This window comes from Silurus meridionalis, chromosome 24, assembly GCF_014805685.1.
Source record: "Silurus meridionalis isolate SWU-2019-XX chromosome 24, ASM1480568v1, whole genome shotgun sequence".
NCBI lineage: Eukaryota > Metazoa > Chordata > Actinopteri > Siluriformes > Siluridae > Silurus > Silurus meridionalis.
Window position 1 is genome coordinate 20,180,992 of NC_060907.1, and position 22,500 is coordinate 20,203,491.

At 43.3% G+C, this 22,500-nt stretch overlaps 1 protein-coding gene across 3 annotated transcripts in view; it reads left to right on the forward strand.

Moving 5' to 3' along the window:
* The window catches only part of cacna1hb (calcium channel, voltage-dependent, T type, alpha 1H subunit b), a 95,284-nt gene that overhangs the window by 45,775 nt on the left and 27,009 nt on the right, over positions 1 to 22,500 (forward strand). For 2 of the 3 annotated variants that reach the window (XM_046837359.1, XM_046837360.1), the window contains 8 exons: positions 3,331 to 3,490; positions 8,262 to 8,574; positions 9,819 to 9,911; positions 10,088 to 10,694; positions 12,069 to 12,421; positions 17,358 to 17,509; positions 18,364 to 18,549; positions 21,629 to 21,746. In XM_046837359.1, the coding sequence (XP_046693315.1) occupies positions 3,331 to 3,490; positions 8,262 to 8,574; positions 9,819 to 9,911; positions 10,088 to 10,694; positions 12,069 to 12,421; positions 17,358 to 17,509; positions 18,364 to 18,549; positions 21,629 to 21,746 (1,982 nt within the window). The remainder of the gene's footprint in view (positions 1 to 3,330; positions 3,491 to 8,261; positions 8,575 to 9,818; positions 9,912 to 10,087; positions 10,695 to 12,068; positions 12,422 to 17,357; positions 17,510 to 18,363; positions 18,550 to 21,628; positions 21,747 to 22,500) is intronic. The other variant, XM_046837362.1, reaches the window with a different exon arrangement.

Here is a 22,500-nt window from a genome sequence, read left to right on the forward strand (position 1 = left end):
GTGTTCTGTAGTGTTCTGTAGGGTTCTGTAGTGTTCTGTAGTATTCAGTAGAGTTCTGTAGTGTTTTGTAGAGTTCTATAGATTTCTGTAGTGTTCTGTAGTGTTCTGTAGAGTTCTGTAGTGTTCTGTAGTGTTCAGTAGAGTTCTGTAGGGTTCTGTAGTGTTCTGTAGTGTTCAGTAGAGTTCTGTAGTGTTCAGTAGAGTTCTGTAAAGTTCTGTAGAGTTCATTAGTGTTCAGTAGTGTTCTGTAGAGTTCTGTAGTGTTCTGTAGTGTTCTGTAGTGTTTAGTAGTGTTCTGTAGTGTTCTGTAGAGTTCTGTAGTGTTCAGTAGAGTTCTGTAGTGTTCTGTAGAGTGCAGTAGTGTTCAGTAGTGTTCTGTAGAGTTTTGTAGTGTTCAGTAGAGTTCTGTAGTGTTCTGTAGAGTTCTGTAGTGTTCAGTAGAGTTCAGTAGAGTTCTGTAGTGTTCTGTGGTGTTCTGTAGTGTTCAGTAGTGTTCTGTAGTGTTCTGTAGAGTTCTGTAGTGTTTAGTAGTGTTCTGCAGTGTTCTGTAGTGTTCTGTAGAGTTCTGTAGTGTTCAGTAGTGTTCTGTAGTGTTCTGTAGAGTTCTGTAGGGTTCTGTAGTGTTCTGTAGAGTTCTGTAGTGTTCAGTAGTGTTCTGTAGAGTTCTGTAGTGTTCAGTAGTGTTCTGTAGAGTTATGTAGTGTTCTGTAGAGTTCTGTAGTTCTGTAGTGTTCTGTAGTGTTCTGTAGAGTTCTTAAGTGTTCTTAAGTGTTCTGTAGAGTTCTGTAGTGTTTAGTAGTGTTCTGTAGAGTTCTGTAGTGTTCTGTAGTGTTCTGTAGAGTTCTGTAGAGTTATGTAGGGTTCTGTAGTGTTCTATAGTATTCAGTAGAGTTCTGTAGTGTTCTGTAGAGTTCTATAGATTTCTGTAGTGTTCTGTAGTGTTCTGTAGTGTTCTATAGAGTTCTGTAGTGTTCTGTAGTGTTCAGTAGAGTTCTGTAGGGTTGTGTAGTGTTCTGTAAAGTTCTGTAAAGTTCATTAGTGTTCAGTAGTGTTCTGTAGAGTTCTGTAGTGTTCAGCAGAGTTTTGTAGTGTTCTGTAGAGTTTATTAGTGTTCAGTAGTGTTCTGTAGAGTTCTGTAGTGTTCAGTAGAGTTCTGTAGTGTTCTGTAGAGTTCAGTAGTGTTCAGTAGTGTTCTGTAGAGTTCTGTAGTGTTAAGTAGAGTTCTGTAGAATTTTGTAGTGTTCTGTAGAGTTCTGTAGTGTTCAGTAGAGTTCTGTAGAATTTTGTAGTGTTCTGTAGAGTTCTGTGGTGTTCTGTGGTGTTCTGTAGTGTTCTGTAGTGTTCTGTAGAGTTCTGTAGTGTTCTGTAGAGTTTTGTAGAGTTCTGTAGTGTTTTGTAGAGTTCTGTAGTGTTCTGTAGAGTTCTGTAGTGTTTTGTAGAGTTCTGTAGAGTTCAGTAGTGTTCAGTAGAGTTCTGTAGTGTTCTGTAGAGTTCAGTAGTGTTCAGTAGTGTTCTGTAGAGTTCTGTAGTGTTAAGTAGAGTTCTGTAGTGTTCTGTAGAGTTCTGTAGTGTTTTGTAGAGTTCTGTAGAATTTTGTAGTGTTCTGTAGAGTTCTGTGGTGTTCTGTGGTGTTCTGTAGTGTTCTGTAGTGTTCTGTAGAGTTCTGTAGTGTTCTGTAGAGTTTTGTAGAGTTCTGTAGTGTTTTGTAGAGTTCTGTAGTGTTCTGTAGAGTTCTGTAGTGTTTTGTAGAGTTCTGTAGAGTTCAGTAGTGTTTTGTAGAGTTATGTAGTGTTTTGTAGAGTTCTGTAGAGTTCTGTAGTGTTTTGTAGTGTTCTGTAGAGTTCAGTAGTGTTCTGTAGTTCTGTAGTGTTCTGTAGAGTTCTGTAGAGTTCACTAGTGTTCTGTAGAGTTCTGTAGTGTTTTGTAGAGTTCTATAGAGTTCAGTAGTGTTCTGTAGTGTTCTGTAGTGTTCTGTAGAGTTCTGTAGTGTTCTGTAGAGTTCTGTAGTGTTCTGTAGAGTTCTGTAGAGTTCTGTAGTGTTTTGTAGAGTTCTGTAGTGTTTTGTAGAGTTCTGTAGAGTTCTGTAGTGTTTTGTAGAGTTCTGTAGAGTTCTGTAGTGTTTTGTAGAGTTCTGTAGAGTTCTGTAGTGTTCTGTAGGGTTCTGTTATTTATTACTAGAATAATACTTAGACTAAAACCACTACTAAGTCAGCAATCCGTAAAAAAATGCTACATTTAACAACATAAAATTCGACTGTACTCCACTTGATTATTGTAAAGTCAATTACACTAAACAGGAGATAATTGTACATTCCACAGTGTGTGTGTGTGTGTGTGTGTGTGTGTGTGTGTGTGTGTGTGTGTGTCCTGTAGAGAGGAAACTGGATGGATTTTTAATTACAACTCTGTGCTTGTGTTTCAGTCTGTATTCAGTCTTGGCTGAAAAATACGGCCTCATGTCCAACCCATTTATTTGCATATTATGTAGTAAACAAGCTCTGAGGACAGTTGAGGAACATTAAATGGGCTAGAATACAAAAATAATACTGTTATCAGCAGGAAGCTCTTATTTTTGTAGGAAAATGGAAATGATGGTTCTGGGTCAGAGTGACTCGAAGTGACGGGAGCTGGTCAGGTTTCGATCTGAGTGTGTGTTAGTCATGGACTGGGTTTCATTTCTGAAATAAAACAGCAGTAGGCAAATAACATGGCTGGATTATGTCCTTCCTTACGGAACTGTTTCATCACATTGTGCACTCAAACACCTGCAAAAGGAAAATGGATTAGAGTTCAAAGAAGTGCTGAAAGTTTTCATTCAGAACCAGAGCTGCAGGTGAAAAAAAGAAAACACAAAAACAGGGAGTGGACAGAAGGACAGCAGCGAGATGTGGACTGAAGATGAAGCTGCATCACGTTAGCTTTAATGTCACGTATTATATTGTTGTATATGAGTTGCATTGCAAATCGCATCGGCTTCAGTTATGAAGATGAGCAACTCTAACAAAGGTTTGTGGACATGCGAGCATAAGAATATACCAGTCCAATTCCACATGGAGTCCACATTCGCTGTTAGAATGAGTTCCACTCTTCTGGGAAGATGTTCCAATGGATTTGTGTGGACATTCATTCAGTCAGAAGGGTGTTAGTACAGTCAGGTAGTGATGTAGGTGAGGATGTGAGGAGGTCAGCGTTCACATTCATTCCTATTCAACAGGGTTGGAGAGCTATAGCAGGAGATCTTCCACTACATCCAATTTACAGCAGATCTTTTTGTCCTGCTGGACCAGATGCAGGTCTCCCAGCTCCTTGTGTGTCTCTTTTTTCTCGTAGGTATGCGCATCCTGGTGACGCTCCTGTTGGACACGTTACCAATGCTGGGAAACGTTTTGCTGCTGTGCTTCTTTGTGTTTTTCATCTTCGGAATTGTCGGCGTCCAGTTGTGGGCGGGGCTACTGCGCAACCGCTGCTTCCTGGACGACGGCATAAAGACGTGAGTACGGACGACGTGTCACCTCCTCGCCGTGTCGCCTCCTCCTTCATATACGTATAGTTTTATTTACAGACACACGTGTGCATGTTTACAGCGACGCACATGATAAAGACACGCTAATGATTTGGAACAGCAGGAGCGGCATACGGGCCGAACAGAGGCAGATTATGTGGAAAAATAATGAGCACGTACTTTCCAGAGCACAACATCTGGATAAAAGCAGTCCTGCATGCTAGAACAACAACGTCCTCGTGCGATAATAATGCGAAGGCGAGCGATTACGTGGCAGAGAGGCTTGAGAGGCATCCTGGGGTACTTACAGGCTTGATGCTGTGTGACCTTTGACCTGGAGGATAAAGACGCTGGAAACGAGAGTGGAAAGTGTTTTGCAAAAAAAGAGGAAGCTCTGTTTTTTTAATTCCCATCAATACTGTGGCTTGTGTAGGACCCTGGTTGTTTCTACAGGAAATGGAGATGTTGTTCCTGTAAAAGTGAGATATGATACCCAGACCAGTGGGTGTAGTCTCTCTGGCCTTAGATTAGACATAAACCTTTTCCACGAGTTTGTTTGTCTGTTGAAGTTGCGCAGATTTGCCCAGCATGTGTATTAAATGATTCCCTTTTTCTCTTCATTTCATTGCGTTTCTCTCAAGTGAGCTGCTGCTGCTAAACTCCAGGTAGAGTTTTAGTTCCAGTTTCGGATCGGATTTCAGCGTCACATCACATCTTGTCGTAAAGACCAGCAGAAATGAACAGAACGTTGTCTCGTTACATTTAAAGCCAGATTGCAATTTGTTTTGTAGCAAACTGCACAATCTCAGATCTATTCATGTGGATTTAATCGCTGGTTTTTTTTTTCATTCCACGACTGACAGAAGAGAAGAAACTGATTCGGTCACAAATAAACTTACAGGATGGAATTTTCAAGAAAGATGAGAGAACCCTTTATTTATCCCACATGTGGAAATGTTCTTGTTACAGCAGCAAAAAATGTGCAGATATAAAGCAGAGTCACAGTACAAATATGTCCAGTACAAAACAAACAAATAAATAAAATAGTAGTTACACTATCAAACAAGCAAACTGCACTAAATTATTTCTCCGTTGTTATTGGTCAGGAAGGTCGAATCAAACTGCTCAAAACAGTTGTGAAGCTTTTTCATGAACTTTTGTGTTTTCATTCCTGTAGAATTTGTGCAAAAACACACAATCCGCCTTCGTTTCAAATCCCCAAGAAAACCTGAAATCCCCCGGAAAAAAACCATGTAGAAACCCTGGGGTGATGTGAGAAGGTGAATATCTGCTGGAGATAATGTATGTGGAGGTGTGTGTGTGTGTGTGTGTGTGTGTTTCTGCTGGAGATGATGTATGTGTGTGTGTGTGTGTGTTTCTGCTGGAGATGATGTATGTGGAGGTGCAGTTGTGGCTCCAGTGAAAGGAGACGTGTTGAATTGTGTTCATTGTGTTTGTTGTGTTACTGATGTTCATTGTGACTGTATGAGATCCTGTGTGTGATGCAGCTCTGATCTTCTGCACTTCTCTAGAATACTGATGGGTTCTGGAGACATAATGATGATAATGATGGTGGGATTAAGAGGCGGAATGGTGGAGGTAAAACATCACTAAATGGCGAGGTGTGAGATTTTCCTTCATTCTGCTTCGGCAACAAAAATGCGTCCAAACGTGATTAATCTTGTCGTGGTTTCTTCTTTGTCTTTTTATGAAGTCTGACCAAAACCAGGCTCATTTATCTCCATGTTTCCCGGTTTAAACCCTGTTCTCTGGACTTTGGATTTTAATTGCCTGGTGTGTGCACGTGAGCTGCGTTCTCTGATGGAATAAATTCCCACGTTTTCTTTTTTTTTGTTCGGTCTGCAGGTTTACGTCACCTGTATTTCTATAACAATAATGTCTTGTGGACCTGCGTTAATAAAAGCAGCTCATATCCCGCCAACTTTCGCTTCCCATTGTTCTCCTCTGTTGCTTTTTTTTTCCCTGCTGTGGAGCTCAGCCTATGATTGTGCATAAGGGAGCGTTGGAGAAGACTTGGCAAAAGGCCAGGCAGCTTATAGACTGCCGCATCGAGGCATCCAGGGTTTTAATCTTTGCCATTCTTGGCAGAAACCTTGCCTCACACCCCTCCATTTATTTCCTCGGCTTCAGAAAGCTACTTGTCAGAAAGCATTACAGTAAAAAGAGGGAAAGTGTGCGATGCAGGTCCAAGATTTAAGTCAGTCCGGTTTTATATATATATATATATATATATATATATATATATATATATATATATATATATATATATATATATATATATATATATATATATATATATATGGAACAGATTATTGACCTCAATGAAGGCAAGAGGGATTAAATGGGGGCTTTATAAAAAGGAGAAATTAACCGGATAACTCACTTTTTATCTTTTTAAAGTTGTTTCATGTCGCCGACTGTTTGTGGGTTTTCTACGTCCCAGCTGCTGTAAATAAACTAAACTCTTAAACTCTTAAATCTTCGGTTTCAGATTTGCACTGACACTGGAGACTCCTTCCAGAAATGTTTAATAAATAAACCCTGTTTCTAGGTGTAGACAATCTATGCGGTTGCCTAGGGCACAGCCAGCTGAGGGGGCGCCAGAGAGCGCCGTGTCACGCCGCCGCCCTCGACTCCCGCTGATTTCAATTATTTACCAGTTTTTCTGCTAAAGTTTAAGTACAATATACATTTACATGCTTGCAATGATTATCAAATGTGTTTTACTTTTTTGTGGAAGGTTACGAATAATTTGTATGGTGTGGGGGTGGAGCACTGTAGTAAGAGCATAGAGGCATTGTTTGGGGGGTCATCCCCTAAGAGTCTCCCCTAGGGTGCCAAAAAGGCTAAAAACGTCCCTGTTAATCTTCACCATGAGTGAACTACAGTTTAATTAATTCCATGGAACAGTTTGAGAATGTGCTTCTGCTCCGCAGCTACACATCAGTGGTGGGACGTTTCGTTAATCCGTTTAAAAGTTGGACGAACAAAAAGAGGGCTTGATGAGAATGAAAATGCCTTGGTGTATCAGTAGCGCAATTACAGTACAGAAAGACGTCTTTTGTGGAGTGCTTTAGAGGACGTCAGCAAACGTGAGATCTAAGAGGCTCCTAAAGCAGCCGCAGATCAACGTGACTTTGGGAGTACGCCGGAGACCGGGAGCCGCTCGCTATCTAGTGGGGAACGCAAATCAGTCCCATGTGGATAAATTCGGAATGTGTCTGTGGACCGCTAGTCGACTTATACATCAAACACACACTGCGTCAGACGTTCATCAGTTACTCAGAGGGACTATTAGGCTCGCTAATGAAGACGGATAAATTCACTCTATCCAGTTTATCTCTGATGCTAAACAGCAATTAGCTTTGAATGATTCAAAGGCCATCATTTGTAAGAAGTCATACGGTATATAAAAGTGTTTTAGTAGTAGGATTTATTCGTTTATTAGTTCCTGCATCTGATTGGTCCAAAGGTCTTGATTCATTTTAATTTCCAGCTAATTAAGACCATCAGGTGTCTCGTGTCCGCCTATGTTTAATGCCCTGCTGTTAGTGAAATTAGCATGTGTATTAGCCGGCGTGTATATACCCCACCCCTCCGTGACACAAATGGACGAGTGTGAGAAGTGCGAGCGCTGCTGCTCGGTTAACAGGTGGCGCTAAATTGCTCGTGTTCCTGTTTTGCACGTTTGACACATGACATTGTTAGCTAAACTAGAAAGCAATCACACCTTTTGATCTCCACGAGCGATTCGTAAAAGACAGAGAGAGAGAGAGAGAGAGAGAGAGAGAGAGAGAGAGAGAGAGAGAGAGACTTGTTTTGTACTTTTCCTCGCCCTACATCAGAACCCGACTTTACTGACACCCTTGTGGCTAAATGAACTCCACAAATCTTCACAAGCACACTCTAGTGAAACATCTAAACATCTCCATACATCTCTATATTTCATGAGTAAATCATGAACACTGAGGTTTCAATCCTGATATGAGAGACAGTGTGTGAGAGTTACGCAAAATCAGTCGCTTATGCAATTAAAAAATATATTCTTACAAAAGTGCCACAAAACATACACAATACGGGCAAAAGTTTGTGGACACCTGATCATAAGATTGGTATGTGCTTCATGAATGAACTCCATTCTTCTGGGAAGATGTTCCACTAGATTTTTTTTGGACATTTTGTGGACGTTCATTCAGCTACAAGAGTAAGGTCAGTTACTGATGTAGATGAGGTGAGGATTTGAGGTTAGGTTTATGATTAAGGATTAAGGTTAGTTTTGGGCTGGGGTTATGGTTAGGTTTGGGTTAGAGATGGATTGGGGTACAGATAAGGTTTGGGTTAAAGTTGAGTTAAGCATGGGTTCGGATTAAGGTAGGCTTAGCGTTGGGGTTAGGATTGGGATGGATTAGTGTTGGGGCTAGAGTTGGGTTGGTGTTAGGATTAAGGTAGGATTAGCGTTGGGGTTAGAATTGGGTTGGGGTTAGGGTTAAGGTTGGATTAGCGTTGGGGTTAGGATTGGGATGGATTAGTGTTGGGGCTAGAGTTGGGTTGGGGTTAGGATTAAAGTTAGTATTGGGTATGGATTAGAATTAGAGTTAAATTTGGATTGGGATTAGGATTAGTGTTATGGTTACAGTTACAACAATCTCCATGGCATGAATATAAAAATGAATAAATAAATAAATATTCTCTCTCTCTCTCTCTCTCTCTCTCTCTCTCTCTCTCTCTCTCCCTTCAGGATGTATAATTTCTCTCCATCTTTAAGCGCTTACTACAGACCCGAGGAATCCGATGACATCGCCTTCATCTGTTCGACCAACCGCGAGAACGGCATGCTGCGCTGCTCCGACGTCCCGCCTCGCAAAGTGGCCGGGGCTTACTGTGAGATGAACGCTCATAACGCCACGGACCTCGCTCCTCTAGACCCCACCCACAGGGGGTGTGTCAACTGGAACATCTATTACAACACCTGCAGGGCGAGTGACCACAATCCGCACAATGGTGCCATCAACTTCGACAACATCGGCTATGCCTGGATCGCCATCTTCCAGGTCTTTTAATTAAATATGAGTATTAAAATTCGTTATGTAAGCAGAACTCTGTCCATAAATAATGTTTTATATATTATATATATATATATATATATATATATATATATATATATATATATATATATATATATATATATATAATAAGAGGCAACATGAAGACTTAAAAATATCTAGATTTCTGAAAATGTTCAAATCCTCCATTAGGGTTCTAAATAACACGGTTAGAGAGACAGAGAAAGACCAACATTTCTCCAAAGATCAGAGGGCGTCAGATTTAAAGAAGCATTTTGAAGTCATCTTGCCAAGAATTCAAGCAAGAGATATTCTGAAAATATTCCTCATTCCTCACTTTTTCAAGTGTGCCAATACTTTTAGAGCTGGCGAATTGGCCATATGTGTATCTCTGTGCGTTCGTCCTAAAAGAAACCTGGAGCTTCTCTCCTTCATTAGGTAAGTGTGAGAGGTTTGGCATGGACGCTTTATTAAATGTGTATATTTTGCTGATGCGGAGTTGTTTCCGTCTCCGGCGTGCGTCGTCTTTCAGCCAGGAGACATTTGTTTTATTGTAGATGAATAAAGTGGTGACAGAACCAACATCGATAAGCATCAGGACCTGTCACAGGAAATCCTGCGCTCATCATGTTCGGTCCTAATCGCATCGCCGGAGCCAAGAGATCAGTCACGTTCCTGCGCATTCAGGTGCAAAGGCTCCTGCTCCAGCATCACGGTGCTCCTGTGCACAAAGCCAGCTCCATTAAGATCTGCTTTCTATGGAGTGGAAGATCTCCTGCTACAGAGCTCCAACCATAGTGAACACCTTTGGGATGAATGTGAACACTGACTGCAAACCAAGTCTCCACAAGCACACTCGAAATATCTACATCTACATCTTCTCAGAAGAATCCCAGAACTTATTATAACAGCAATTGTGGAATGGGATGATGGAAAAAGTGCACAGCGTTAGGGTTTGGTTGTATTAGGGTTGGATTAGTGGGGGGTTTAGAATTAGGATAAGAGTTGGGGTTAGAATAAAAGGATTAGAATTAAGGATGGGTTAGAGTTAGGATTAAAGTTAAGACTGGACTAGAGTTGGATTAGGGTTAATGTTAGAACAATTTCCAAGGCATTTGAGATTTTTGGAGGAAAAAAAGATGAACTTCTCTCTGTGAGAAGATTCAGTGTCGCTATAAATGGCCTGAAGGCGTGAGACAGGAAGTAACCCTGGACTTACTTCCTGTCCTCAGGTGATCACTCTAGAAGGTTGGGTGGACATCATGTACTATGTCATGGACGCACATTCCTTCTACAACTTCATCTACTTCATCTTCCTCATCATCGTAAGTACTCAAGATGCTTTGTTACTCTTCCTGCTTGTATGAGATTCTTTTTTTTTTTCTGTCAAAATACATGGTAGGCCAAAAGTTTGTTCATAAGTTTGGGATGCATATTTTGAACATCTGTGTTCCACCCTTATTTTCTCTAGTTATGTTCGTTTCTTCTAACGTACGTACAGGTGGGCTCCTTCTTCATGATCAACCTGTGCCTGGTGGTCATCGCGACGCAGTTTTCGGAAACTAAGCAGCGGGAAAACCAGCTGATGCGGGAGCAGCGAGCCCATTTCCGTAGCAACGAGTCGACACTGGGGAGCCTAAGTGAGCCCGGATCGTGCTACGAAGAACTCCTCAACTACCTCGGGCATTTGTTACGCAAGTTTTATCGCCACCTCGTTCGCTTGTCTAACGAGGTGCGGCGCAAGAGCACCAGCCTAAGGGAGACCGGCGGTGTGGGTGGAGCCAACGGACACTGGAGCAAGAAGGAGAAGATCGAGCTGACCCGACAACTCTTCCATCATCATCATCCTCATCCGCCTCCTCCTCATCATCTTCATCACCTGGGAAATGGCACGGAATTACCGGAAATGAAGGCGGTGCTTCTGAGCGGAGAGAAATGTCTCCCCAGATACGCTTCCTCCTTCCCCCTGACCGTTCACAGCCTCAGGGGCATCGGCGTAAACTACCCCACCATCCTGCCCCTGGCCTTCTTCACCCATTCACGGGTTCACCCCAGCTGCACTACTGCCCTCAAGAACAAGAACACAAACCACAACAAAGAGCAGCATGGTGAAAGCACACACAAACACACACACATACACACACTCACACACACACACACACACACACACACACACACACACACACACACACACATACACACACAAACACTTTGCTGCATAATTCCATATAATTTACGCCAGTGATATATACAGTGAATAGGTGGATGACTGACAGACAGACAGACAGACAGACAGACAGACAGACAGACAGACAGACAGACAGACAGATAAAACCCATTTGTCAGAAATATGAATAATGGAAATAGAGGACAGCTGGATCTCGGAGCTAATTAAACATTGAGTGTATATAAAGTGTGTGTATCTTCTCGGTCTTAAAAAGTACTGAAGACTTTCTTCTGCTCTAATAATTCCAAATTAAATCCTAAAGAAAAATTACGATCAGAGCTTCCTAAATACATGGAAGCCCCACACTAATCCTTTCACAGCCCTTGTTTACCCCCATCAACCCTCATAATAACACTGAAGTGTCAATCATTCCTGTTACACTGACTTCCACAAATGCAATATATATACATAAATATAACACCCCATACCAAATCTACACCGTCATGTGGTACAGGAATATACCAAATCTACACCGTCATGTGGTACAGGAATATACCAAATCTACACCGCCATGTGCTACATTTATATACCAAATCTACACCGCCATGTGCTACATTTATATACCAAATCTACACCGTCATGTGCTACATTTATATACCAAATCTACACCGTCATGTGCTACATTTATATACCAAATCTACACCATCATGTGATACAGGAATATACCAAATCTACACCATTGTGTGATACAGGAATATACCAAATCTACACCGTCATGTGGTACATGAATATACCAAATCTACACCGTCATGTGGTACATGAATATACCAAATCTACACCGCCATGTGATACAGGAATATACCAAATCTACACCGCCATGTGATACAGGAATATACCAAATCTACACCATTGTGTGATACAGGAATATACCAAACCTACACCGTCATGTGGTACATTTATATACCAAATCTACACCGTCATGTGGTACAGGAATATAACAAATCTACACCATCATGTGGTACATTTATATACCAAATCTACACCGTCGTGTGGTACAGGAATATACTAAATCTACACCGTCATGTGGTACATTTATATAACAAATCTAAACCTTCATGTGGTACATTTATATACCAAATCTACACCGTCATGTAGTACAGGTACTGTATATACTGAATCTACTCTGTCATGTGGTACATAAAGATAAAATAAATCTAAAATAAGTTGACGACTTTGTGATGTATTGTTTGTGTGTGTGTGTGTGTGTGTGTGTGTGTGTGTGTGTGTGTGTGTGTGTGTGTGTGTGTGTGCCCAGGTGTGTATCCAGGTGTGTGTACCAGTGTGTGTACAGAAGCTGGCAGCAGGCCGGCACCGTGCGACTTCCCCACATGCCCGGTTCCTGCTCGAGAAGCCGACACGCTCAGCTCCGACTCCGCCTGTAACTCCGACTCGGACAGAGAGAGTGAGACGGAGGTGAAAAAAAACAGAAGCTGGGAATTTGACAGGAACGTGGGCGAGAAGCCGAAGAGGGAGAACTTCCTGGGTGTGTGTGTGCAGTGTGTGAGAGGCGTGCTAAGGAAGATCGTCGACAGCAAGTACTTCAACCGAGGCATCATGATTGCAATCCTCATCAATACGCTCAGCATGGGGGTGGAGTACCATGAACAGGTCACACACACACACACACACACACACACACACACACACACACACACACATTATAATACCTCCCTAGACAATATCATTCATGCAGAATGATTACACACTATATACAGTAGGTCAAAAGTATTTGGACACCAGACTTTTTCACCCATATGTGGTTCTTTTGCATGCAGTAGGCAAAAACTTGGAGTCACACAATTGTGTAGGACGTCTTTGAATGCAGCAGCATGAACTCTTTCCCTTCGCTTGAACAAGGAGACCCAAACCCCCTCTAGCTTGATGTATGGTCTGCTTTAAATGGGTTGGAAGGGAAGATCTCCTGCTTGTGTCTAAACGTCTTAAAATGTCCAAAACATCTCGTAGAACATCTTCCCAGAAGAGCAGAGCTCATTATAAGAGCAAATGGAGACTAGATGTGGAATGGGATGGTCAAAAAGAAGTACATAGTAATCTAATGGTCAGGTGTCCACCAACTATGGTCCAGTTAGTGATAGAAAGATCGGATCATTTTAGTGACCCAGTTTTTTGAATCTCATTCATTACAATGGAACGAATCTTTTTTTTTAGTCATTTTGTTCACTTGATCACAAATAAAATAAAATGGTAAGTTTTTGATAAGCAGATCTCCAAAACGTCTACATACACCAAGCTCTGATCCGAGTCCTTCGTTCTTTTGACTCCTATAATTATGCCCGTCCAGTGGAAAATTAACAAATCGATTCTTGAGATTATTCGTTCTTCTGAGTCACATTAAAGAAAACGATTCGTTCGAAATAAACAACTCGTTACTAGTTCACACATAAGCATGTGTAGCTAAAGTTCTAGTTTGACATCATGGTCAGAAGAGTTTTCAGTTCTCTGTTTCTCTCCGTAGCTCCAGACGCAACCCGTGTCCACTCCACCAATTCCCTCGTGTCGCATACGAACCAAAACCGAACGAATTCACCTTCATAATGTTTGTGCAGCACTTTACTTCCTTCTTTTTCTTCCTTTTTGAACTTTGAAAGCAGTGTGATAAAGGCCAGATCCTTAACGAGAACAAATACGAGCGTGCGTGAGACTCGGAGACGCTCTGAAACCTTCTCAGCATCGCGTGGTGAAGCTCCAGCCAGAAGAGTCATGGAGTAAACGAATCAGCAGTATTTATACACACCGTTTGAGTTAGTGGTGTGAGTGTGTATGGGTTTATACACTGCGAGTGTGTGGCCGTTTGTCAGGTGTGTGTGTGAGGGGGTTACATGGTTTCTGTAGAGACGCATCGTTCGTGGTTGGCAAGGGTTGTGTTCTGCACCTACATATACACACTTCTCCTTTGATGTGGACTTGTGTACACTTCCTGTCACTCGGTTATTCGCTCTTCCTGTCTGCACAGTGCTGGAGATCGTCAGCTACATCACGCTCGGCTCCTAAGCTCCAGACTTGTTTAGAAAGATCTCCACAACCTTCTCAGGATTTTCTTTTTTTTCCTATTTGTGCTCTGCTTCAGTCTCGCCTCGATTTTTCTCTTCATTCTCATGAACAAGTGTGTGTTCATTTTTCCACCTGTTCTCCTTCTGTTCTCTTCCTGTTCTCCTCCTGTTCTCCTACTTTTCTTCTCCTGTTCTCTTCCTGTTCTCCTTCTGTTCTCTTCCTGTTCTCCTTCTGTTCTCTTCCTGTTCTCCTCCTTTTCTCTTCCTGTTCTCCTTCTGATCTCCTTTCTTCCTTCTGTTCTCCTACTGGTATCCTCCTGTTCTACTTCTGTTCTCCTTCTGTTCTCTCTTTCTTCTTCTATTCTCCTCCTGTTCTCTGCTCTCCCTCCTGTATTCCTCTCTTCCTCCTGCTCTCCTCTTTTTCTTCCTGTCCTCCTCCTGTTCTCCTCTCTTTCTCCTCCCTTTCTCGTCCCATTCTCTTCCTGTTCTTCTTCTATTTTTACTATTTTTCCTTCGACTCTCCACCATTTCTCCTGTTGTTCCCTTTTCCCTTCTTCTCCAGGTTTCTTCCCTTTCTCTTCCTGCTCTCATTCCTTTCTCCTCATATTCTCCTTCTGTTCTCCTTCCTTTCTCTTCCCATTCTAATTTTCTTCTTCTTATTTATTTCCCATTCTCCTCCCATTCTCCTCTTATTCTCCTCCATTACTCCTCCCATTCTCCTCCCATTCTCCTCTTATTCTCCTCCATTACTCCTCCCATTCTCCTCTTATTCTCCTCTTATTCTCCTCCATTACTCCTCCCATTCTCCTCTTATTCTCCTCTTATTCTCCTCCATTACTCCTCCCATTCTCCTCCCATTCTCCTCTTATTCTCCTCCATTACTCCTCCCATTCTCCTCTTATTCTCCTCCATTACTCCTCCCATTCTCCTCTTATTCTCCTCCATTACTCCTCCCATTCTCCTCTTATTCTCCTCCATTACTCCTCGTTCTCCTCGCTTTCTCTGTCTGTTCTCCTCCTGTTCTCTGTGTAAATTCAGATATAAGACAATAACGTGAAGCTGCATTACAATTACATTTGTATAGAAATAAAGAAATATACAAGAATAATGATTATAATAATGTTTTTAAATGAAAGTAAGGACAGATGTTGTGCAGGTGTTCCAGTACTTTTGCTGTGTAGTTTTTATAATTATTCGAGTGAATTGAGCTGTTACCATAGCGATGATATCATGTTGGAGCATTTATATACTGACAGTTTAGAACACGTAGCTGCGCCAGTGTCCGAGCGGTCGTCATGGCGACCATGCAGACCAATCACAAACTGGAATCCGACAGTCATGTGGGACATTCAAATAAGTTTTACCGTGTCATTACATTTCTGCTGATTAATGCTTAAGATTCACTATCAACAAAATAACACACCTCTGTGCTGTGTGTGTGTGTGTGTGTGTGTGTGTGTGTGTGTGTGTGTGTGTGTGTGTGTGTGTGTGTGTGTGTGTGTAGGTGAATGGGCTGAATGAGCTGAAGCAAAACATCTTTAGTAAACACACACACACACACACACACACACACACACACACACACACTGGGAAAATGATTATTTGCACTACACCAGACGGCTGTAATAACAGGGTCAGCATGTGCTTTGTGAAGCAGCAGAGAAAAGCATGAATAAGGCATTGCACTGGAAAGTGTGTGTGTGTGTGTGTGTGTGTGTGTGTGTGTGTGTGTGTGTGTGTGTGTGTGTGTGTGTGTGTGTCAGATGAGTCGGATGATGTGCAGTAAGGTGAGCGTGTGTCATTCCCTCATATGCATATCAATGATTTGGGGTAATTAATATGTAACAGCGGTGTGTTGAGATAAACGAGGCCCTTTTGTTTCCTAATTTCCTTATTTGGGCATGACTTCCTGCTCTGGTACACCTGATTGGCTGCACTTATCTCTGTCCCGTCTCTGCCTCTTTCCATATCCAGGTCCCTGTCTCTGTCCCTGCCTCTGTCCATGTTTCTGTCTGTGTTCCTGTCTCTTTCCTGTTCTTGTCTCAGTCCTATCTCTGTCCTGTTCCTGTCTTTGTCCCTATCTCTGTCCTGTTCCTGTCTCTGTCCCAATCTCTGTCCTGTTTCTGTCTCTATCCCAGTCTCTGTCCTGTTCCTGTCTCTTTCCCTGTCTCTGTCCTGTTCATGTCACTGTCCCTGTTCCTGTCTTTGCCCCATCTCTGTCATTTTCCCTTTTCCTGTCTCTGTCCCTGTCTTAGTTCTGTCTCTGTCCCATCTTTGTCTCTGTCTCAGTCACTGTTTATGCCTCTGTCCTTGTCTGTGTTCCTGCTTCACTGTTATGCCTCTGTCCTTGTCTGTGTTCCTGCCTCTGTCCCCATTTATGTCCCTGTCTCTGTCAGTGTCCTCATCTCTGTCTCTCTTCATGTCTCTGCTTCTGTCACTTTCTCTGTTCCTGTCCATGTGTCTGTCCCTGTATCTGCCCCTGCCTCTGCAACTGTCCCTGTGTCTATCCTTGTTTCTGTATCTGTCCCTGTCCTTGTCCCAGTCCAATTCTCTGTCCCAGTCCCATTCTCTGTCCCAGTCTCTGTCCCTGTGTCTGTCCCTGTCTTTCTCCCAGTCTCTGTCCCTGTCTAAAAATGGAAAATAATGAATGAAAACATCTGTTAATAACAGAGAGCTGTGATTTGAAAGGAGGTGTTCCTGCTTCTGGTCACAGAAATGTTTGCTTGTTCCCATCCATCCATCGTTTACTCCATCCATCCATCCTACCAACTCTTAATATAACCATCCATTCATCTCTTTCTTTCTATCACCTAGTCCAATTACCCATCCATTTCTCACTATATCCATCCATCTATCCATGCATCTATCCATCTATCTGTACAACCATCCCCCCATCCATTTTTAATCCTCCATCTATCTCTCTTCCAACCCTCAATTTAACCATCAACTTCCTTTCATCACTCTGTTCACTCATCCATCCATCCATTTCTCAAATTATCCATCCATCCATCCATCCATCCATCCATCCATCCATCCATCCATCCATCATCCATCCATCCATCCATCCATCCATCCATCCATCCATCCTTCCAATCATCTATCCATCCACCTATCTTGCCTTCTAGACTCTAAACCCTCAATTCAACCATCAGTTGATCTCTCCTTCCATCACTCAGTCCATTCATCTATCTATCTATCTATCTATCTATCTATCTATCTATCTATCTATCTGTCTGTCTGTCTGTCTGTCTGTCTGTCTGTCTGTCTGTCTGTCTGTCTGTCTGTCTGTCTGTCTTTTACAATTTTCACTATCTTTTCCTCTGTGCATCTGTTTGTTCTACCAACTGAAATAATAATAAGTCTAAAATTAATCTCTCATGTTCTCTCCCATCTCTTGTGTGTTTTCCTCTTCTTTCCCTCCCCTGTGTGTGTGTGTGTGTGTGTGTGTGTGTGTGTGTGTGTGTGTGTGTGTGTGTGTGTGTGTGTGTGTGTGTGTGTGTGTGTGTGTGTGTGTGTGTGTGTGTGTTCTGCAGCCTGCTGAGCTGACAGATGTACTGGAGATCAGTAATATCGTCTTCACCAGCCTCTTTGCCCTGGAGATGGTGCTGAAGCTGCTGGCATGTGGTCCACTTGGCTACATCAGCAACCCCTACAACATCTTTGACTTGATCATCGTCATTATCAGGCACGCGCTCCCATTCTTCTACAGTTCTCCTCACTCTCTCCTCCCATTCTTCTACAGTTCTCCTCACTCTCTCCTCCCATTCTTCTATTGTTCTCCTCACTCTCTCCTCCCATTCTTCTATTGTTCTCCTCACTCTCTCCTCCCATTCTTCTACAGTTCTCCTCACTCTCCTCCCATTCTTCTATTGTTCTCCTCTCTCCTCCCATTCTTCTATTGTTCTCCTCACTCTCTCCTCCCGTTCTTCTATTGTTCTCCTCACTCTTTCCTCCCATTCTTCTACAGTTCTCCTCACTCTCTCCTCCCGTTCTTCTGGTTACGTGTGATGGGATGCGATGCGATGTGACATGACTTGACGTGATGCTGTGATGATGTGACGTGACATGATGATGTGATGTGATGTGATGTGATGTGATGTGATGTGGTGAAGTGACATGGTGATGTAATGACGTGACATAACGTGACATGATGATGTGATGTGATGTGGTGAAGTGAAGTGACGTGGTGATGTAATGACGTGACATGATGTGTCGTGATGTGGTGATGTGACGTGACGGGATGTGACATGGTGATGAGATGACGTGATGTGGTGATGATGTGATGTGACATGTTGATGGTATGTGACGATGTGAGGTGAGATGGTAATGACGTGATGTGGGGATGTAATGACGTGGCATGATGTGATGTGACATTGTAACATGGTGATGAGATGACGTGATGTGACGTGATGTGGTGATGATGTGACGATGTGACGTGATGTGATGCGATATGACGACATGGCGTGAGGTGACGTGATGTGGTGATGTGATTGAGCAGGACGCTGCAGTATTAATGAAGTTCGTGTTTGGATCCTGTAGTGTGTGGGAGCTGATCGGACAGGCGGATGGAGGCTTATCCGTCCTGCGCACATTCCGTCTCCTCAGGGTCCTAAAGCTGGTCCGCTTCCTGCCAGCTCTGCGCAGGCAACTCGTGGTCCTGATGAAGACCATGGACAACGTGGCCACCTTCTGCATGCTGCTCATGCTCTTCATCTTCATCTTCAGGTGTGTGTGTGTGTGTGTGTGTGTGTGTGTATGTGTGTGGATTAGTTTGAAACAAAAGTTTAATTTTGTTACCTGCAAAAAAACACTGTTAGTTAATCTATCTATCTATCTATCTATCTATCTATCTATCTATCTATCTATCTATCTATCTATCTATCTATCTATCTATCTATCTATCTATCTATCTATCTATCTATCTATCTATCTATCTATCATCTAATGTTTTTTGGTCTCTCTGTGAGCCTGATCATGACAATTAAAAAGCCTGTTGTGTTTGTGTCCTTGACAGATTGTCAGAAAGTCTTTTAGATGTTCTCTAACACACACTGTGCTCTCTCTCTCTCTCTCTCTCTCTCTCTCTCTCTCTCTCTCTCTCACTCTCTCTCTGAAGTGTTATGAACATCCCTGCTTGAATAAATGCTGAAGGAAAGTGATTTTGTGCTCTATTCATCTTCAATCACATTAATAATTTAGAGTTGAAGTGGGTGTGGCCTAAGAGAAAAGGCTGCCATTGGGTATTTGTATTCAAACACTAAGTGGGTTAGCATAAAACACTGTTATTAGTATCTGTAGTGAATCCTGAGGTGGGTGTGGCCTAAGCTGAAAAACTGTTATTTGTATCTTTACATAAATTTGAGGTGGGTGTGGCTTAAGCTGGAAGGCTGCTATTTGTATCTGTATACAATTCTGAGGTGGGTGTGGCTTAGGATGTTTTCTCCCATTTCTGACCTTTAACTAAAGCTGACTTGTAGATTTTGCAGTGTTCTCAGTACAGTTTGACTATTTATAATCCATGTTTCCTGTCTGTGTTTTTATCTGTCTCGTCTCTGATCTGTCCCTCTGTCTTGACACTGACCTGTCCCTCTCTCTCGTCTCTGATCTGTTCCACTGTCTCGACTTTGACCTGTCCCTCTGTCTCAACTCTGACCTGTTCCTCTGTCTCCTCTCTAACCTGTCCCTCTGCCTCCTCTCTGACCTGTCCCTCTGTCTCTACTCTGATCTGTCCCTCTGTCTCAACTCTGACCTGTCCCTCTGTCTCGTCTCTGATCTGTCCCTCTGTCTCTACTCTGATCTGTCTCTACTCTGACCTGTCCCTCTGTCTCAACTCTCACTTGATCCTGTTCATCTCTGACTTGTCTCTGTCTCAACTCTGACCTGTCCCTATGTCTCATCTCTTACCTGTCCCTCTGTCTCGTCTCTGATCTGTCCCTTTGTCTTGACTCTGACCTGTCCCTCTGTCTCATCTCTGATCTGTCCCTTTGTCTCGACTCTGACCTGTCCCTCTGTCTCAACTCGGACTTGTCCCTGTCTCGTCTCTGACCTGTCTATCTGTCTCATCTCTGACATGTCCCTCTGTCTCATCTCTGAGCTGTCCCTCTGTCTCGACTCTGACTTGATCCTCTTCGTCCCTCACTTGTCTCTGCCTTGACTCTGACCTGTCCCTCTGTCTCGTCTCTGACCTGCCCCTCTGTCTCAACTCGGACTTGTGCCTGTCTCGTCTCTGACCTGTCCCTCTGTCTTGACTCTGATTTGATCCTGTTCGTCTCTGACTTGTCTCTGTCTCGACTTTGACCTGTCCCTCTGTCTCGTCTCTGATCTGTCTCTCTGTCTCAACTCTGACCTGTCCCTCTATCTCAACTCTGACCTGTCCCTCTGTCACGTTTCTGACCTGTCCCTCTGTCTCATCTCTGATCTGTTCCTCTGTCTAAACTCTGGCCTGTCCCTCTGTCTCATCTCTGACCTGTCCCTCTATCTCAACTCTGACCTGTCCCTCTGTCTTCTCTGTGACCTGTCCCTCTGTCTCTACTCTGATCTGTCCCTCTGTCTCAACTCTGACCTGTCCCTCTGTCTTCTCTGTGACCTGTCCCTCTGTCTCATCTCTGATCTGTTACTCTGTCTAAACTCTGGCCTGTCCCTCTGTCTTGTCTCTGACCTGTCCCTCTGTCTCGTCTCTGATCTGTCCCTCTGTCTAAACTCTGGCCTGTCCCTCTGTCTCTACTCTGACCTTTCCCTCTGTCTCAACTCTGACTTGATCCTGTTTGTCTCTGACTTGTCTCTGTCTCGACTCTGACCTGTCCCTCTGTCTCATCTCTGACATGTCCCTCTGTCTCTCTGACCTGTCCCTCTGTCTTGTCTCTGACCTGTCTATCTGTCTCATCTCTGACATGTCCCTCTGTCTCAACTCTGACCTGTCCCTCTGTCACGTTTTTGACCTGTCCCTTTGTCTCAACTCTGACCTGTCCTTCTGTCACGTTTCTGACCTGTCCCTCTGTCTCATCTTTGATCTATCTCTCTGTCTCTACTTTGATCTGTCCTCTGTCTCTACTCTGTCCTGTCCCTCTGTCTCAACTCTCACTTGATCCTGTTCGTCTCTGACTTGTCTCTGTCTCGACTCTGCCCTGTCCCTCTGTCTCGTCTCTGATCTGTCCCTCTGTCTCGTCTCTGATCTGTCCCTCTGTCTTGACTCTGACCTGTCCCTCTGTCTCATCTCTGATCTGTCCCTCTGTCTCGACTCTGACCTCTCCCTCTGTTTCAACTCTGACTTGTCCCTGTCTCGTCTCTGACCTGTCCCTCTGTCTCATCTCTGACCTGTCCCTCTGTCTCGACTCTGACCGGTCCCTCTGTCTCAACTCGGACTTGTGCCTGTCTCTACTCTGACCTGTCTTTCTGTCTCAACTCTCACTTGATCCTGTTCATCTCTGACTTGTCTCTGTCTCGACTCTGACCTGTCCCTCTGTCTTATCTCTGACCTGTCCCTCTGTCTCGACTCTGACCTGTCCCTCTGTCTCAACTCGGACTTGTGCCTCTGTCTCGTCTCTGATCTGTCCCTCTGTCTTGACTCTGACCTGTCCCTCTGTCTCGTCTCTGATCTGTCCCTCTGTCTCAACTCAGACTTGTCTCTGCCTCGACTCTGACCTGTCCTCTGTCTCATCTCTGAGCTGTCCCTCTGTCTCATCTCTGAACTGTCCCTCTGTCTTGACTCTGATTTGATCCTGTTTGTCTCTGACTTGTCTCTGTCTCGACTCTGACCTGTCCCTCTGTCTTGACTCTGACCTGCCCCTCTGTCTTGTCTCTGCAGTATACTCGGCATGCATCTGTTCGGGTGTAAGTTCACGGTGCGTCTGGAGAATGGGGACACCATCTCAGACCGGAAGAACTTTGACTCTCTGCTTTGGGCCATCGTCACGGTGTTCCAGGTTCGTTACAGACTCCTTCCTGAAATATTACAAAAATCATTAAAAATCATGTTTTCTTTTCTTTTCTAGTACAAGTTGTTTAATGATGAATCAAAAAATCTGTAAAACAATATCCTGTTTTTCAAAATATGCAAATATCTGCATTTACATAAAACAAACGGAAGTCAAGTGTGCGGCGTGGACGCAATTTCCTTTGTGCTTTAAATAAACAGGAAGTGATGATGATGATAGCATTGATGGAAAAATTTAAATATTAAGTATTTATTAAAATATAAGAAGTAAAAGCAGAGGAGTTCGCCGTAGTGCACCCTCTATAGCCTCGGAGGTGTAAATTCTGCTCCAAATGTTCTAGTATTATCGAAAAATTAGTCAATAAAAATTGTGGATCAAAAACCCGGGCCTAGCGTCCTCGTCTAGCCGCCATATCGCTCATCTGATGGGGTCAGTGGGGGGTGACGTTCACGATAACGCTGATACAGGTTTGGATTAGCTCCCGGCTCCGAGGGACAACATGGAGGTCAGGGTTTCTGCGGCACTTTAATTTTCCTAATCTCTCTGGGTGAATTGGTTGTGTGTGTGTGTGTGTGTGTGTGTGTGTGTGTGTGTGTGTGTGTGTGTGTGTGTGTGTGTGTGTGTGTGTGTGTGTGTGATACACAATGTAAGCAGAACATACTGTTCCTTTTCTCAGCCTAAATCTGTCCAGACAGGAAGCAAGGAAGAAAAATAAATACGTAAAAATACATAGGAGGAGAAA